Below are 18,539 nucleotides of genomic sequence, written 5' to 3'. Positions count from 1 at the left end.
ACCTGGCATGGGAGCGGTCTGTCACTGGATCGAACTCAAGCCCGGTGCTGATCTCACTGCGCCACCAGCCGACCAGAACGGGGGCCGGTGGGGGGGGGGGTTCAGGGTGAATCTTACTAAGAAAAATTTAAGCCAGATACAAAGTTAAACACTCAACAGTGTCAACGGCAACGACTTAAAATGGCGGACGGCATCGCAATCCGACTTAAAATGGCAGAAGGCGTCGCGTTCTGACTTAAAATGGCCAACAGTGTTCTCCTTCCTTGGTTCGTAAGTACGAGTTGTCCGTAAGTTGGACGTTCGTAACTTGGGGACTACCTGTATAACATTGATCAACATGAATCAAAACCCGAGAAAATTGCTCTTTATGCTAAACTTGAAGGAAAATCCAACTGCTTGTCCCAAGCAAGTGCACTGGCCTTTTTGGTCTTTAATACTGAGATAATCAATCTATTCTAACACCTGTAGTTTTATTAATTCATTGGCAAGTAGGATATGTCAGTCAGATGAACCAAGATGACTGCTGAGTGTGGTGCTATTAACTTAGGACAAAGCAATGGCACAGCTCTGAGTTGCTGCTCCACAGCTCCAGCTACCCAGCTTCAATTCTGTCCTCCGGTGCTATCTGTGTGAAGTTGCATGTTCCTTTTATCCGGTGGGTTTCTTCTTAGTGCTCTTGCTTCCTTTCCACATTCCAAACACATGCAGGTTGATAGGTTACTTGGATGCTATGAATTGCTTGAGTGATACACTGAAGCCATTGATGGGAATGTGGGAAGAATGTTAAAAGATATTAATAAAACTGGATGCTTTATGGTTGGCACATTATCAGTTTCCGTACTTTGCGTCTATGACTCAATCAAATGGCACTGACATCCCAAGGTTGATCTGTTTTGCCAGCAGGACAGGGCACAATAGGATTATGTTGGAAGAGTTTAGCCAAAATTGTATCATTTATTGAGTATGACTAAGTAATATGAATATTTATTTTTGAATGGCTTTCTCTAACTTATAGAAGAGAACTTCATAGTTGTCTAGCCTGAGAGTGTTTACAGAAAGAACATACCACATAGCTTTCAGGAGGAGATAATCACATTCCTACAATAACTTCATGACTCCCATTCCTTCACAAACAAACCACTAGACTGCAAGAACAATTACTATTCCCTTTGCAGAGCAATGAGAGATGGACAATAAATACAATCTCACTGTTAAATCTATATTTTACAAGGAAATGAAGACTTTACAGCACTATAATATCCAGAGTTATGAAAAACAATCCAAATCCTGGGTGATAATCAAATTATCAAACAAATTAAAATATAGTTAATAAAAACTGTCCATGCAATAAGACAAATTTTATGTCAACCACTATTGTGCCCGATCAAACACTGCTTTCTTTACTCAGAAATCCTTGATTTTAAAACAACATTAAAGCCAAAACTAAGGCTTCCTCAAACCCCTTAACTGTTACATCCCGTGCTTCAAATTGCCTCTCAAGCATCCTTTGTTTTCAATGGCCTACAGAGAAAAACTGAATATCCAGGAGATATTCAACCCACAGAGGCAGCCTGATCACCTAAACTTTTCCATTCACTTACTTGGCAGATTTCTAGCAACTGCTCTGTCCTGTATTCCAGACCTCCAGTAATGTTTCTCTCCCTCCAGAACTTCCTACACACATCCAATAGTTCAGCTGTAATTTACAAGCCTTCACAATCTCAGCTGCCACTATCAGATTTTCTTTCAGACATTCCTTTACTCTCTCCCTACTTCATATTCTCTGCAATTTTAAACATAGTTTGCACTTTCCTAGTTCTGATGAAGTCTCTCCAAGTGCCAGAGACCTGCTGTACTTTATGCTTCACTTTGTTGCCATACCATTGTAGGTCATGTCTCCATATGCATCTTTCCAATCTCTTTAAACCATCGTTTGAATGGTAGTATGTGATAAATTTACTGATAAATTTAGGTATGGACACTTTTATGAAGTTATATGGGACATATTAAATTAACATAACCTGTCAATTTTGGAGAGTGAAAACAAAAGAGTGAATCTGCAATCCTGTACAAGAACAAACTATATTTAAAGTATTTCAGCTGGAAAAATTCCCAAATGCTTATCACCCACAAAACTGATGGCACAAGATAGTTCTTCATGCCGATATTGCAGCATTGGTGCTGATTTTACATATTTAAGCTTATTATACCACTGTCGTTGGCTGAATCAAAGGTGGTGATGAATCAGCACAAGAGGGAAATCAGATTTGACCGAGTGGTGCCACAACATCCTTTCACTCAATGTCAGCAAGACCAAGAAGTTGATTATTGACCAGTTGGAGGACACTGGAGGTCCACGAGCCAAGTCCTCTTTGGGGGAAAATCGAGGTAGAGAGGGTCAGCAACTTTAAATTCCTCTTGCTCTCATTTCAGAGGATCTGTTCCGGACCCAGTGTGTCAGTGCAATTATGATGAAAGCATAGCAGGGCCTCTATTTCCTTAGAAGTTTGAGAAGATCTGACATGTCATCTAAAACTTTGACAAACTGCCATAGGTGTTATGGAGAGTATATCGACTGGCTGCATCACAGCCTGGTATGGAAACACCAATGCCCTCGATTGGAAAATCCTACAAAATGTAGTGGACATAACCCAGCCTTCCCCACCACAAAGCACATCTACAGGGAGTGCTGTTGCAGGAAGAAGCATCTGTCATCGGGAACCCCCAGCACCCAGAACATATTTTATCCTCACTGCTGCCATCAGGAAGAAGGTATAGGAGCCTTAAGTCCCACACCACCAGGTTCAGAAACAGTCATCACTCCTCAACCATCAGGCTGTTGAACCAGTGGGGATAACTTCACTTGCCCCTGAACTAAACGGTTCCCAAACCCCTGGACACACTTTCAAGAAATAATCATCTCACTTTCTTTTAATTTATTGCCCATTTATCATTATTCTCCTTTGTAGTTGCAGAGTTTGTTGTTTTTCTTCCTTCCTACGGCTATCTTGACCATCTCTTCCACACTTGTTTCCTGTAAAAATGCTATTCCCTTTCCTCAGTTCCTTCATCTGGTTATGTCCACAACATTTTGTAGGATTTTCCAATCAAGGGCATTGGTGTTTCCATACGCAACCTAGCCAGGAATATAAAGGAGGATAGCAAAAGCTTTTTTAGGTATGTGGAGAGAAAGAAGATAGTTAAGAACAATGTTGGGCCCTTGAAGAATGAATTGGGTGAAATTGTTATGGGAAACAGAGAAATGGCAGAAGAATTTAATGAGTACTTTAGATGTTTTCACTAAGGAAGACACAAGCAATCTCCCAGATGTATGGATGGGCCAAGGACATAGGGTAACAGAGGAAATGAACCAGATTGACATTAGGAAGGAAACTGTGATGAGTAGACTGATGGGACTGAAGGCTGACAAATTCCCAGGTCCAGATGGTCTGCATCCTAGGGTACTAAAGGAGGTGGCCCTGGAAATTGCGGATGCATTGGTAATCATTTTCCAATGTTCCTTAGATTCAGGATCAGTTCCTGAGGATTGGAGAATGGCTAATGTTATCCCATTTTTTAAGAAAGGAGGGAGGGAGAAAACAGAGAACTATCGATCTGTCAGCCTGACATCGGTGGTGGGAAAGATGCTAGAGTCCATTATTAAGGATGAAATAGTGGCATATCTAGGTAGCAGTGATAGGATTGGGCCGAGCCAGCATGGATTTACCAAGGGTAAATCATGCTTGACTAATCTGTTGGAGTTTTTCGAGGATGTAACCAGGAAGTTAGACGGGGGAGATCCAGTGGATGTAGTGTATCTTGATTTTCAGAAGGCATTTGATAAGGTCCCACATAGGAGATTGGTCGGTAAAATCAAAGCTCATGGCATTGGGGGGAAGATATTGACATGGATAGAAAACTGGTTGGCAGATAGAAAGCAAAGGGTAGCGGTGAATGGGTGTTTCTCGGAATGGCAGGTGGTGACTAGTGGGGTGCCACAGGGCTCGGTCTTGGGACCAAAGCTGTTTACAATTTATGTCAACGATTTAGATGAAAGCATTGAGAATAACATCAGCAAATTTGCTGATGATACTAAGCTGGATGGCAGTGTGACATGTGATGAGGATGTTAGGAGAATTCAGGGTGACTTGGATAGGCTGGGTGAGTGGGCAGATACTTGGCAGATGACGTTTAATGTGATTAAGTGTGAGGTTATCCACTTTGGGAGTAAGAACAGGAAGGCAGATTATTATCTGAACGGTGTAGAGTTAGGTAAGAGAGAAATACAAAGAGATCTAGGAGTCCTTGTTCATCAGTCACTGAAGGTGAATGAGCAAGTGCAGCAGGCAGTGAAGAAGGCTAATGGAATTTTGGCCTTTATTACAAAGGGAATTGAGTACAAGAGCAAGGAAATCCTCTTGCATTTGTACAGAGCCCTGGTGAGACCACATCTGGAGTATTGTGTACAGTTTTGGTCTCCAGGGTTAAGGAAGGACATCTCGGCTGTAGAGGAAGTGCAGCGTAGATTCACAAGGTTAATTCCTGGGATGTCTGGACTGTCTTACGCAGAGAGTTTAGAGAGACTGTGCTTGTACACGCTGGAATTAAGGAGATTGAGAGGGGATCTGATTGAAACATGTAAGATTATTAAGGGAATGGACAAGATAGAGGCAGGAAATATGTTCCAGATGCTGGGAGAGTCCGGTACCAGAGGGCATGGTTTGAGAATAAGGGGTAGGTCATTTAGGACAGAGTTAAGGAAAAACTTCTCCCAGAGAGTTGTGGGGGTCTGGAATGCACTGCCTCGGAAGGCAGTGGAGGCCAATTCTCTGGATGCTTTCAAGAAGGAGCTAGATAGGTATCTTATGGATAGGGGAATCAAGGGATATGGGGACAAGGCAGGAGCCGGGTATTGATAGTAGATGATCAGCCATGATCTCAAAATGGCGGTGCAGGCTCAAAGGGCCGAATGGTCTACTTCTGCACCTATTACATTTGTTCCCAGGATGAGGCTTTCCTTTCCAGGACATCAGAGATGTTATCCTTCTTCAAAGAATAGTGTTTGCCTTCCTCCACCACTGACACCGCCCTCACTCACATCTCCTCCATTTCCCGGACATCTGCACTCACCCCATCTTCCCGCCACCTTAATGATGATATAGTTCCCCTTGTCATTACCTAACACCCAATGTGCCTCCACAAACAACACATCATTCTCCACAATTTCTCCCATTTCCAACAGGATCCTACCATCAAACACATCTTTGCCTCCTCCCACTCTGCTTTCCACACAGTTTGCTCCCTCCACCATTCCCTTGCCCTTTCGTCCCACCAAGGACTTAACCCTGCAAGCTGTCAAAGTGCTATAACTGTCCATTCACCTCCTCCCTCACCTCCATTTTTAGCCCCAAACAGACCTTCCACGTGAGGCAACACTTCACCTGCAAATCTGCTGGGTTGTCTATTGTGTGCGATGCTCCTGATGTAGCCTTCTCTATACTGGTGAGACCATCGAGTTTGGGGACTGCTTCGTTGGGCACCTCCAGTCCATCTGCCAGAAGTGGGACTTCCCAGTGGCCAAATATTTGAATTCCAATTCCCATTCCAACATATCTGATCACAGCCTCCTCTTTTGCCATGACAAGACCACCCTCAGGGGAGAGAAGCAACTCTGTATTCCATCTGAGTCACATCCAAACATCTCTTCTTCTATTCTCCACTGTGGTCCCTTACCTCTTCTCACCCACCCATCACCTCCTCCTGGTCTCTCCTCCTTCCCTTTCTCCTTTGGTCCACTCTCCTCTCCAATTCCTTTTTCAGCCTTTTACTTTTCCCACCCACCTGGCCTCTTCTAGCTATCCTTCTTCCCTTAACCCCACCTTTTTTATTCTGGCACTTTGGTTTCCAGTCCTGTTTGTTTATCTTCATGGATACTGCCTGACTTGCTGAATTCCTCAGCATTTTGTGTGTGTTGTTTAACCTTCCTAAGACTGGGTGCAGTCAGTCTTTCATTGATTCTACGTTTCTTGGATTTATTGTGTACACCCACAAGAAAACAAATCTCAGTGTTGTGTATACCCACGTACTTTTATAATAAATTTATTCTGAACATTGAACTTTTCAGAAATAGAATCTACTTTATATGGTGATTTTGAGTACAGTGCAGCTGAGAGCACATTGAAATTACAACTTAAATTCAAGTAACAAAACTTGTAATATCAAATGGCTGTAATTGTAGCCGTTATCATTTTATATACTTTAAAGCTAATTTATTGAAAAATCTGATCATTCGCTTGATAGATTCATTGCACAACAGCATTCAAATTCAGGAATAATATACATTTGGCCACTGTGTACAAGGTTGTCGCAAGTGCCTGACAATGCACAGCTATTCAACCGTGGTACGTGGGACAAATAACTTGGTAGATTTGAGTGTCTCAGCAGAGAAAAGCCAGCATTTTAACTTCAGATTAAATAAGGAACCCTAATTAACTTTTTTTTGCAATTCAGAAGCAGTTCCTATAGTACTTTCATCCCCAAATATGGCCAGGTTTAAGCCAAAATTCGAAGCTGACAGTCCATGAAGACTGCTGCATTGTGACAAGGTGACAACACCTTCTATTTCCATCAGCAAGCATGAGTGTGAACACATTTCTTGTTACAAGTCAGCAGGGTTGCAGGTAATCTATAGATTTACAGCATAATCATCTAGACATCTCAGACAATGCCTATATTAAATTCAAGTTTAATTGTCATTCAACCGTACATGAATACAGCAAAGAGTGTTCCCCAGAGCCAAAGTACAAAACACAATACCAATAGTCCTATACCAGGGGTCGGCAACGTTTACCACTGAAAGAGCCAATATGGACCCATTTCCCACAGAAAAGAAAACACTGGGAGCCACAAAACCCGTTTGACATTTAAAATGAAATAACACTGCATACAACGTTTTTTTTTTGCCTTTATGCTATGTATAAACAAACTATAATGTGTTGCATTTATGAAATTGATGAACTCCTGCAGAGAAAACGAAATTACATTTCTGCATGCAACAAAAACATTTTGAACTCCGAAAAAAAGACGTTGGGTTGAAGGTTACTCCATAGTTAGCCTACCTTGGATCGAAGAATTAAAAGAAAGCGCACACTGGTGGGTGTCAGGCATTGGCAGTGGTGATGTATATTAATAGCGATAAAAAAACACGTTGTAGCGGTGTAGCGCTACACGCAGCGCTAAAATAAAGACACTGCAGTCAAAGGTAACTTTATTCGAACTAAACAGCCTTGATTTAAAGCCTCCCTCAACCTGTCCCCGTGGGCGCGGATGCTCCAAAAGACACGTACTCACAAACTCCCGTAGGCTATCTCTCTTAGCCGGAACGGTGGCTAATTGTGAGCCGGTTCGGATGTGCCAGGAAATGGGGTCTCCACAACGTTTTTAGATTGTACAAGATCACCATAATCTTCAAATTTCGAATTACATTTCAAAAACTAACAAACTACAGGGAGCCGCAGCACAGAGATCAAAGAGTCGCATGCGGCTCCGGAGCCGCGGGTTGCCGACCCTTGTCCTATACAGTACAAGGCACATTGAGCATATATTACGTAACAGTAAATATACAATCACACAAAAAAAATGCAACCCAGGTTCCCAAGTGTTGTATCCTGTAGAATGATGTTGTAGACATAGCAGACCGATCGCCCCGCTGCAGACAATCCAGCTCGTCTTCCACTGAGTGAACTCTGGAGGGCAGTACTGATGGGAGGGGCTTGCATTGACCCTAACTCTGTCCCACACGTCTGGCGTCTCCTGATCCGGGCAGTGCAACAGGTACAAGGCCCTGGTCTGCGCAACAACTGAGGCAGATCCTCTTATGTCAGTCTCACCAATAAACCAGTGAACCAAACACACAGTATTCTACATTACCAGTACTCAACAGGGCTTGTAATCATAAGAAAAACATCCAAGACAGTCACTTGCACCGTCTGTTGGATCACACCACCTGATGGTACTTTCTTCCTTGGGCGTCTGAGGCAGGCTGGAACACAATCCAGCAACTCACTAGTCGGGCAGACCTGCAGTACTTGATATTCGTGATAACCAGCAGTGTCTTGCAATTGTAATAAAGACGTAAAGGTTGCACAATTACACCTTTAGTTGGACCCAGAGAGGCCACTGCGTCCAAGTGCACTGCCATCTTACCAGAACACATCGGCATCTCACATTGTAACACTTAACCGAGATCCTCTCAGGCAGAATGTTCCAGGCTCTCGCTTTATAAATAACCAAAAATTCCTTCCAATTTTTTTTGAGAAATTACCTTAAATTGTGATTTTTTTAAAACTGCAAATGCTAGAAATCTGAAATAAGTAGAAAATTCTAAAAACACTCATCAAGTCAAGCAGCGAGTATAGAAAGAGAAACCTGTGTTTCAGGTCTGTGACTTATTAGAAATAACAATTTTCTTTAAACTTCAGATTTCCAATGATCGATCACAGTTTTAAAAAATTCATCTATATAGGGTACAGAATGTAGTATTTTGATGCAAAATAAGACATTGTTGTATTATAAATATTCAGGGTCCTTTGTAAAAACAGCATTGTATGATGGGAGAATACGGTACTCACACAAATACAACAGAGGTTTCACATTTTTCCAGTGCAATAGAAACTCCAGACACATCTAATTAGGCTTTGACAGATCTAAGACAATGGTAATAATCCCAAATTTTCCATCTCAGTGGTGCACAGACACCCAATAAAATTGATGCAACCAGCACACATTTGAAATGCACTCGATTGCTCTGGAAAACAGGATATAGAGTAATACATTAAATACAAATGAAAGCCAAAATAAAAAGGGGAGAGACAGCAAGACTGGTTATGGTTTGGATGTTGAAAGCAAAAATAAAACAGCATGTTAAAGAGGTGGAAGAAAATATGAAAATATGATTTTTTTTTAAGAGGAAAGGTCATGGAAAGAGAAGCAAGAAGACCTGGATACAAAGTGCACAACATCTTTAAACTACAGAGATGGCAAACTGCACATGGAGTGGGGGTGGGAAGGAAGAGTGGGACTGTGGGGACAAGGGAGCACCAAAAGAGGGAGAAGTGATGAGGCTGGAGGATGAAAACTAAAAGGGAGGCAATGGTGGAAGGGGGTGAGCAACAGAGTTGAGAAAGACAGGGTGTCAACAAAGAAATGGAATTTTGTTCCAAACATCACATTTGACTGGTTTATCTTTTAGTGTAGTGGTCATCAACACATCGATTGCGATCGACTGGTTGATCTTTGAGACTTTCCCAGTAGATCCCAAAAAACAATGAAAAATAAATACACAAATACTGTTGAGAGATTGATTCCGGGTTGCGGGGTTTTAGTTCCATTCTTTCTGCCCAGTGCGCATGCGTGTAGCTCCCCCCACCACACACTTGACTACACAGTGTACTTCAGCGGTCGCGAGGAAATGACATGAGTCAGCTGCACCTTTCCTCATTCTGTCATGCCCACTGTTGAACTTGAATACACGTGAGTCTCCTAAGTGCAGTGATACCCTTGCACGGCCAGCGGGAAGTGCCGTTGCTATTGGCCAGAAGCGCGGACAGATGGGTGCTGCCTCTAGACCTGTTTAGCACACCGAATGTTCATGGACCCGGTGCTAAAATATTCACAGTCGACCTAATTTGGGCTCAGGGTTTCGTAAATAGCAGAGCAGCTATCTCACTGCGATCGACTGAAGCAAACTTCTGTTGGCCGATAGATCCTACGGGGAGGGAGTCAGCGGGCGCCCTGTCGCACTCCTCGCTCAGTCGGTCTCTCCGGACTGCGACCGCCGTGGCCCCGGTACAGGGACCTCCAGCTCTGACCTTGTCCTCTCACCCCACCCACAACCAGCTGCACCTGGCTAAGGCGGCTGGCGGGCAGGAGGCTGGAGTTCGGGCCCAGAGGCTGTCTAATGAGGCAATGAAGCCCTCAAAACTGCTTCGGCACCTTAGTCCAAGCGCCATGCACTTAAAGACAAACCTAGTGAGTTTTCTCAGCAGAAAAACCGTGAGCAAGCGGGACAGAAACTAAGTGCCGAGAGTCGTGAAAACTAAATTGTGGAATAGACTGGACATAAGGAACCTGCTTCGAGTATCGCTGTATTCAGGTCGCATTTAACACCCTCCCCACCCCCCGTCAGCCGGTCCGCAAGAATATTGTCAATATTGGTCCACAGTGCATAAAAGGGTGGTGACCCCTGGTGTTCATATGTTACTTCTACTTCCGGGTTGCAGGGTTTTACTTCTAGTCTTTTCTGCCCCGGTGCGCATGCGTGTGACTAGTCAATTTGGGTCGATCTTGCCTTTCACTAAGGCCGAGGTAGGGGGATCTTGGGCTTAAAAAGATTGGTGACCACTATTTTAGTGCAAGCACAGTAAGCACAAGCCCAAGGTCAAACAGATATTGAACAAATAATGACACTAGTTACTCATGTAGCCTTGAGTAAAGAAATGATTCCAGGCAACTTGCAGGTAGGTGTCCTCAACACTCCACCTGTAGTTACATTCCAAGTACTAGATTGTGCTTCATCACATGCAGAGCTTTAATCCAGTGTCCGCACTCTGGTATCATCTGAAGAACTTGTATTTGCCTAGTTGAAAGCATTTAAAAGATAAATCGCAACTCTGCTACAAATCCTAAATAGTTTGTCTTTTTAACATTTTTAACATTTCAGGGAACTTCCTCTAGCTATTCTGTGGGTTGAAGTTATGAAATTGCAAGGGTAAAAGGACTCTGAAGGAAGTTATATACAGGCTGGGACATGGACCAGATTACAACGGGAAATAGAAAAGGTGCATCAGAAGGACAGCATTATGATAGCCATGGGAGATTTCAACATGTAGGTCGATTGGGAAGATCAGGTTGGAAATGGATCTCAAGAGAGTGAGTTTGTTGAATGCTAATGAGATGGCTTTTTAGAGCAGTTTGTCATTTAGCCTACCAGGGGATCAGCTATACTGGATTGGGTGTTATGTAATGAACTAGAGGTGATTAGGGAGCTTAAGGTAAAGTACCCTTAGGAGACAGCTATTACAATATGATGGAGCTGAACTTCCATAGGGACAGGGTAAGCTCTGATGCAGCAGTATTTTAGTGGAGTAAAGGAAATTACAGTAGTATGAGAGAGGAATTGGCAGTAGATGCTGACAGGGATGACAGCAGAGCAGTAATGGTGTCAGTTTCTAGTAAAAATGAGGAAGGTACAGGACAGATATATTCCCAAAAAAATTCTCAAATAGCAAAATAGTACAACTGTGGCTGACAAGGGAAGTCATAGCTAATGCAAAAGCAAGAGAGGGCATACAACAAAGCAAAAATTAGTGGGAGGATAGAGGATTGGAAAGTTTTTTTAAAAACCTACAGAAAGCAACTAGAAGAATCATTAGGAGGGAAAATATGAAATACGAAAGCAAGCTAGTAAACGATATCGAAGTGGATAGTAAAAGCTTTTTCCAAGTAAAAAATAAAAAACGAGGTACAGTAGATATAGGACTGCTAGAAAATGAGGTTGGAGAAATAATAACAGGGATCAAGGAGATGGCAGAAGAACTAAATGAGTATTTTGCAGTGTCTTCACTGTGGAAGACACCAGCAGTATGCCAGATGTTAAAGAGTGTGAGGGAAGAAAAGTGAGTGCAGTTACTATTACAAAGGAGAAGGTGCTTGCAAAGCTGAAAGACCCAAGGATATACAAGTCACCTGGGCCAGAATATCTGCACCCCAGGGTTCTGAAAGAGCGAGCAGTAGAGCTTGTGGTGGCATTAGTAATGATCTTTCACAGATCATTGGACTCTGGCATGGTGCCAGAGGTCTAGAAAATTGCAAATTTCACTCCATTCTTTAAGAAAGGAGGGAGGCAGCAGAAAGGAAATTATAGACCAATTAGCCTGACCTTAGTGGTTGGGAAGGTGCTGGAGTCAATTGTTAAGGATGAGGTTATGGAGTAATTGGTGACATAGGACAAGATAGGACAAAGTCAGAATGGTTTCCTTAAGGGAATTCTTTGAGGAGATTAAATAAAAGGGGATGTACTGGATGTTGTATATTTAGACTTTCAGAAGGTCTTTGACAAGGTGCCACACGAGGCTGCTCACCAAGTTAAGAGCTCATGGCATTACGGAAATTTACTGGCATGGTTAGAGCATTGGCTGACTGGTAGGAGGCAGTGAGTGGGAATAAAAGAATTCTTTTCTGGTTGGCTGTCCGTGACTAGTGGTGTTCCGCATGGGTCAATGTGGAGTCTACTTTTTATGCTGTATATCAATGATTTAGATGGCTTTGTTGCCAAGTTTGCAGATGATAACGAAAATTGGTGGAGGGGCAGGTAGACTGCAGAAGGACTTAGACAGATTAGGAGAATCAGCAAGAGTGTGGCAAATGAAGTACAATGTTAGAATATTCATGATCATGCACTTTGGTAGAAGAAATAAATGCTTGAACTATTTTCTAAACTGGGCAAAAATCCAAAAATCTGAAATGCAAAGGGACTTGGAGTCCTCGTGAAGAACACATTAAAGGTTAACTTGCAGGTAGGATCAGTGATGAGAAAGGTAAATGCAATGTTAGCATTCACTTCAAGAGGTCTAGAATACAAGAGCAAGGATGTGATGCTGAGGCTTTATAAGGCACTGGTGAGGCCTCATCTTAAGGTATTGTGAACAGTTTTGGGTTCCTCATCTAAGAAAAGATGTGCTAGCATTGGAGATGGTTCAGAGGAGGTTCACAGAGATGATTCCGGGAATGAAGGGTTATCATACGAGGAACGTTTGATGGCTCTGGGTCTGTACTCACTGGAATTCAGAAGGACGAGAGAGGGTCTTATTGAAACCTTTTGAATATTGAAAGGCCCAGACAGAGTAGACATAGAAAGGATGTTCCCCATGGTGGGGGAGTCTACGACAGGAGGACACAGCCTCAGGATAGAGGGGCATTCATTTAAAACAGATATGTAGGAAGTTCTTTAGCCAGAGGGATTTGTGGAATTCATTACAAGCAGCTGTGCAGGCCAGGCCATTGGGTGTATTTAAGGCAGAGCTTGATAGGTTCTTGACTAGACACAGCATCTAAGGTTACAGCAAGAAGGCCGGGGAGTGGGACTGAGAACCGGGAAAAAAAGGATCATCTATGATTGAATGATGGAGCTGCCTTGATGGGCTAAATGGCCTAATTCTGCTCCTATGTCATATGGTCTTATATTGGGACCATCCGGATAGGTTAACTGCTGTACACAGAATACGAGTAGAGACTATCTGACACAGGCATCATACCTGGGTGATACCATCACTCAGCCCATTGCTGCGTGGCTTCTGTGGCAGCAGGCAAGCCTCTGCAACCAAGACATGTCTCTCTTTGCCGATGAAGTAAGATGTTTCGTGGTTCTGTATTACTGATTGGACTATTGTGTTTATGGGCTGTGAACTTTCTCAAGGCTTATGGTTTTTGTATTCTGTGTTTTCCATTTTGATGTGCACTGTCAGGGTGATGTGGGGGTTGATGATCGGGACATCATTCTTTTTTGTGCATGTGGTAAGTGGGTTTGATACTTGTCTCTGAACAACTTCCATGTTCTTTCTTTGTTTCATTGCTATCTGGAGAAGAAGAATCTCAGAGTTGCCTATGGGCGCATACTTTGATAATAAATTAGCCTTTAAAACTTAATTCTGAAGCATATCTGAATGGGTAACTATTGACAATCCTGCTCCAGGATAAATCATGAGCATCTAAACAATGTAAAACAAGAACTTGTTGTAAAATATGAATAAATAATCTGTAACATTTTACATAAAATTAAACCAATTTAATTAACTTCTAAATTTCGTATTCAAAACAATCGCTTAAACCCATTTTTAAAATTATCATTGCACAACATTCAACTTGCAACACTGTCGAATATTAGTGGACACGTTGACCCGCTCCGTGAGAAAAGCAATTACTTTAACACCTTACAAACTTCACCCTCCGTAAAAAGACTGCGATTCAGTCGAGTTTATTGTCATATCACAAGCATATGTCACTAAAGGTTTGAAAAATCCAGAAACCTTGTTGCAACAAGTCTTTAAAATGCATGCCAACTTGCGAGCGCCTTTCGGACACGGGTTAGTCAGCATTACGTGCCCCAACTGTACCTGATGCAAACGCTGGCACAGTACTCTGACTGATAGGCTAGTTTACCGCTGACTGTGTTGAAAAACTGAAGCCAGACAGAGCAAAGGGTAACCAGGCAGGCCACTTTCTTTTGGAAAATGGATTGGAGAATGAGGAACGTCTGCTTGTGGGAGATGCCCCGGCGGGCGGCAGGTTGAGGGCGTGGAGGAAAAGAACAGAGCGTGCCCGGATAGTCTGCTTACCTCGGAAAAGTTGAAGGCCAACGGGACGGTGCCTGCCACGTAACAGCCGACCAGCATAGCCAGAGAGAGCAGGCCGATGGTGCTGAGGTCGTCCATCTTCCGAAGCCGACGCCCGAGAGCGGGGCTGAGACGCTCACAACTAAGCCGGCTCCCCCCTTCCTCGCCGGGGCCCGCTCACCCACTGGCCGCACGGCCTCAGGTAACCGACCGGGGAAACGCCATGTCCGCCAGCTTCCGGTTAACCTGTCACATCCGGGGCAAAGGGCACGCTGTCGGTGTCGCCCCGCTTAACGTTGTGTGATCCTGGGTGCCATCCCTCACACTTACAGCAAATGGTAAACTTACACCCGCCGTTTATTAGTTGGATTATCTTGGTTTTTTTAAAAAAAATTAATTGCCCCTCACAACTATGGCCGCGGGGATTGGTAGCGAGAAGAAGCGACTGCGGGAGGAGTTGGTTTGGGGTTAATGCAGGAGGAGGATAGGAGTCGGCGCTTTTCGGAGGCAATTAGAGATTGCTGTTTGTTTTGCCCGCACAGAGATGGTAGGGGAGAGTGGCAGCGTCTAGTCGGTCCGGTCTCAGGTGCTCGAGGCTTCGACATGGTGAGAGGGGAGGGTGAAGGGGGCTGGAGGCGGGTATTAAATTGCGCTGAGGCTGCCTGCCCACTTCCAGCGCAGATACTGTCGATGAGAGAGGGAGGGAGAGAGTGAGTGACGTCTGGCTTTACAAAACTTGTAATAAAGTTAACAGAAGGAACGATGAGCAGTGGGGTATTTATACTTTTTACGTTAAACCTGTGTTTTTACTGAAATGGTAGGGTTTGTAGTCGTTAAAGAGAGTTTAAGTTTACTCTTTTGCAAACGTCATAAGTAATTAGGGAAACTAGCGAAAGGTTGTGTTTTTGCATGCTCGTGCTGATTTATTCACGCAGACTTCTTGATTAGTTAAATTTTTTGTTGGTGTTAAGTTGAGTTTATTACCATATTACGAGGACGGTGAGGTACAGGTACAATGAAAACCTGCATGAAAACTTGATTTTCATGGGAAAAAAAATTTTAATCGGTTTGTTATTATCATGTGTGCCAATCTACAGTGAAAAACTTGTATTTCTATGCCATCCGTAGAGATAATTTCAAAACATCAGTGCATTAAAGTAGTTAAAGTGGAAAAGCAATTGCAGTGTTACAGTCATGGCAAGTGTGTAGCGTAGGTAGAAAATAAGGCCCATGACGAGGTAGTTTGTGATATCAGAAGTTCATCTCATCGTATGCCAAGTCCTTTTAAGAACTTTCTAGCATCAAGGTCAGAGCTCTCCATATGCCTGATGTTTTTCATTCATTACCCTGGGATTATGCAGTGTGGAATGCACATTTGTCTTTTTTTAAAATATTGTGATGTGTCAATTTGTGGGGGTTGAATCTAATGAAAGTCAACTTGTGTTTTTTGAGGTAATTCAAGCAGTATGGTTTGCAGAGATGGGATTTTATGTCCACAGTGTCTGGTCATAAAGGTTGTCATGAAATAGCAAATTGTGGAAACCCACAAAGATAGTAATTGGTCCTCAGCTATTTACAATCTAAATCAGGGCCTTGTGTAACTAATATATCCAGGTTAGTTGGCAAAATAGAGATATGTAGGAAATTAATAATTGCTACAAAGAGATGTGGTCTTAAAATCATAAATTTACATCCCAGGAGGGGGAGGGCATTTGGCCCATTATGTCAGCCTAATTCTACCTTCCAATTCTGGGCCCTAGCTTTGCAGAAATTAGACTTTTTGACCTTTTGTGGAGCATTGAGCCCCAATACACTGAAACTGCTTAATTCTTCCAACATTCCCTTCCTGCAGGTTCTATCTCTCACCCACACACTAGGCAATTAACACAGCAACTTGCACAGCTTCAAGTTGTAAGAGGATACCGTCATGGGTAAACACAACATGGACATTGCTGGTTGTCAAGATTGAACTTGGGTCAGCAGAGCAACAACTGTGTTACTGGGCTGTTCAAAGACGCATCCAAATTCAATTTAAACGTTATGATGGTCTCTTCCTCTAACTGCCAGGCAGAGAGTTCCAGACTTACACCACTATCTGAAAGAAACCACTTGAACATATTTTACCTTTAATTCTTCTGCCAATTACTTTAACTTTTTGATCCTTCTGTTATGAGTGATAGGCCATTCCCATTTATTTCTACTAAGCCCGTCATCTCTACACAAAGTGAGATTCTCTTTATTCTCTTTGTCCTGAAGAAAAAGCACCATCCTATTTAGTCATTCTGTGTATCTGCAATGTTCCAGCAGTGCGATTGTAAATCATCTCTTAAGTGCAGTCACATCTTTAATATGATGACCAGAGCAGTACACAGTATTCAAATTGTGACTTAATATGCACATTGGTTCTAGTATAATTTTTCAGTCTTGTATTCAGTGCCCTGAGTAATAAAGGAAAGTATCTCCTGACTTTTTAATTACTTTATTGACCTATCTGCTACATGTATGCACTCTCCAAGATTCCTTTGTACCTCCACAACATTCAACACTCTGCCATTTATTTTGTATTCCCTTAACTTGTTGCATATCTCCTAACTGTATTGTCCTGCAGCTCAGGGTTAAATTTCATTTTTTCCTCTTCTACCCATTTGATCAGGTCCTGTATATCTTTCTGAAGTTGAAAGCTTCTCTTCCCTTTCTGCCAACCACACAGCCAATTTTTGTAACATCTGATATTTTTATTACAGAATGTCCCATACATGCTGATCTGAATCATTAAAATTGTTTTACAAAAAGCAGGAAATGAAGTGGTCCACAGCTAATAGTCTCCATTCAGAAAAATACCCATTTGCAATTGCCTCTGCTTCCTAACTAGGATGATTTTTGGATCATATATGCCATTCTTCCTTTAATCCCATGATCCATTTACATTTTTTTTTGTCCACATTGCCATTTGAGATTTTGTCAAGAATCTTGCTAAAATCCTGGTAGACTACAGCAAATGCACTGCAGTATCAACTCTCCACATCACCTTCTGAAAGCATTCAACTTCAGCATGCACATCTTCTTTAATAAATCTTTGGTGACAGTGTCTGGCTCTTCCCCCACTTATTTTTTGAGGACTGTTGCTCAGAGTTCATTAATAACCTCATCCATGTCCACCCTTGTTTGTTCCCTCTTTCTCTTTCTAAAGTTATCTAATAATTTTGGCTTTTGTTTAGTTTTACCTGAAAGTATATTTCTGCTCTTTACTAATTTCCCTTCTGTTATCACGCTATTCTTTCAGATGAAGTGTCACACATAGAAATATGACTATTCTACTTCATTATATAATTTTTAAAAATTTAAATTGGAAGCTTAAAGAATAATAAATGTTAGTATGCAGAGGGATTTGGGGCATTGTAAAATACGCAAGAATAGCATACAGTGAAGTAAGTAATATATTGGACTTTATGACTAAGCTGGATAGTATGTGATTTGGAGAGGAACATGTAACCCTGTTAATGAGCGATATGGCCTCTGCTCTAACATGCAGGTTTGAGTTAGTATTTGGCAAAGGCATGGTGAGTTGCTGCAGTGCTTTTTAGAAGTAGTATTCTTATTCATAATTCACTTCCATCATTCTACTGGTTTAAAATAGTTATGAAGAAGGATACGACAGGATCAAGAGCTAAGGCAGTTCTGGTTCAAGATGACACAGAGCTATGATGTATGTCAAGGTCGTGACTCGAATTAGTTGTTTGTTAGGCTCATAGAAATAGTTTTGGGGACAGTGTGAGGAGTTAGGTGACAGTTTAGACTTTGGGGACAGGGATGAGGGGGAGTTGGAGGCCAGTGATGTGGGGGTCAGGTCAGCAGGTAAAGACAATGGATGGTGCCCACCCCCCAGGTCAAAGGTCTGTTTGGCTAGGAGGCATGAGTGCTAATGAACCTTCCCCTAGGGTCTGAGGGCCATGCAAGTCCAGAGGCTAGGAACAGAAATTTAAATTCCCATGATCGGTGAACTTTGGGTCGATACTGAACATTGAAGTTTGAAGCCCCTGAGCCAAGGACTCCAGAGGTAGTCTGCACTGGTGTTGGAAGCCTGTGAGTGGGTGGGAAAGGGTCTTGTTTTGTTGCTGTTGGTGTTTTTTGTATTGTTCTGCTGAATAT

At 42.5% G+C, this 18,539-nt stretch overlaps 2 protein-coding genes across 23 annotated transcripts in view; one reads left to right on the top strand and one right to left on the bottom strand.

The window, feature by feature from the left end:
• slc39a9 (solute carrier family 39 member 9) overlaps window positions 1-14,525 on the bottom strand; it is a 58,303-nt gene extending 43,778 nt beyond the window's left edge. Inside the window, exon 1 of the mRNA XM_059952113.1 lies at window positions 14,394-14,525. Within this exon, the coding sequence (XP_059808096.1) occupies window positions 14,394-14,489 (96 nt within the window). The 5' untranslated portion in view covers window positions 14,490-14,525. The remainder of the gene's footprint in view (window positions 1-14,393) is intronic.
• LOC132382214 (enhancer of rudimentary homolog) overlaps window positions 14,462-18,539 on the top strand; it is a 111,180-nt gene continuing 107,102 nt past the window's right edge. For 8 of the 22 annotated variants that reach the window (XR_009508261.1, XM_059952337.1, XM_059952315.1 and 5 more), the window contains exon 1: window positions 14,748-14,996. Coding sequence is in view for 17 of the 22 variants with exons in the window: in XM_059952337.1 (XP_059808320.1) it covers window positions 14,862-14,996 (135 nt within the window). In the remaining 5 variants the exon portion in view is untranslated. The other 14 variants (XR_009508251.1, XM_059952290.1, XM_059952296.1 and 11 more) reach the window with 9 other exon arrangements.

The sequence above is a fragment of the Hypanus sabinus genome, chromosome 2 (genome assembly GCF_030144855.1).
Source record: "Hypanus sabinus isolate sHypSab1 chromosome 2, sHypSab1.hap1, whole genome shotgun sequence".
Taxonomy (NCBI): Eukaryota; Metazoa; Chordata; class Chondrichthyes; order Myliobatiformes; family Dasyatidae; genus Hypanus; species Hypanus sabinus.
This window is presented reverse-complemented; position numbering and strand designations above follow the sequence as displayed.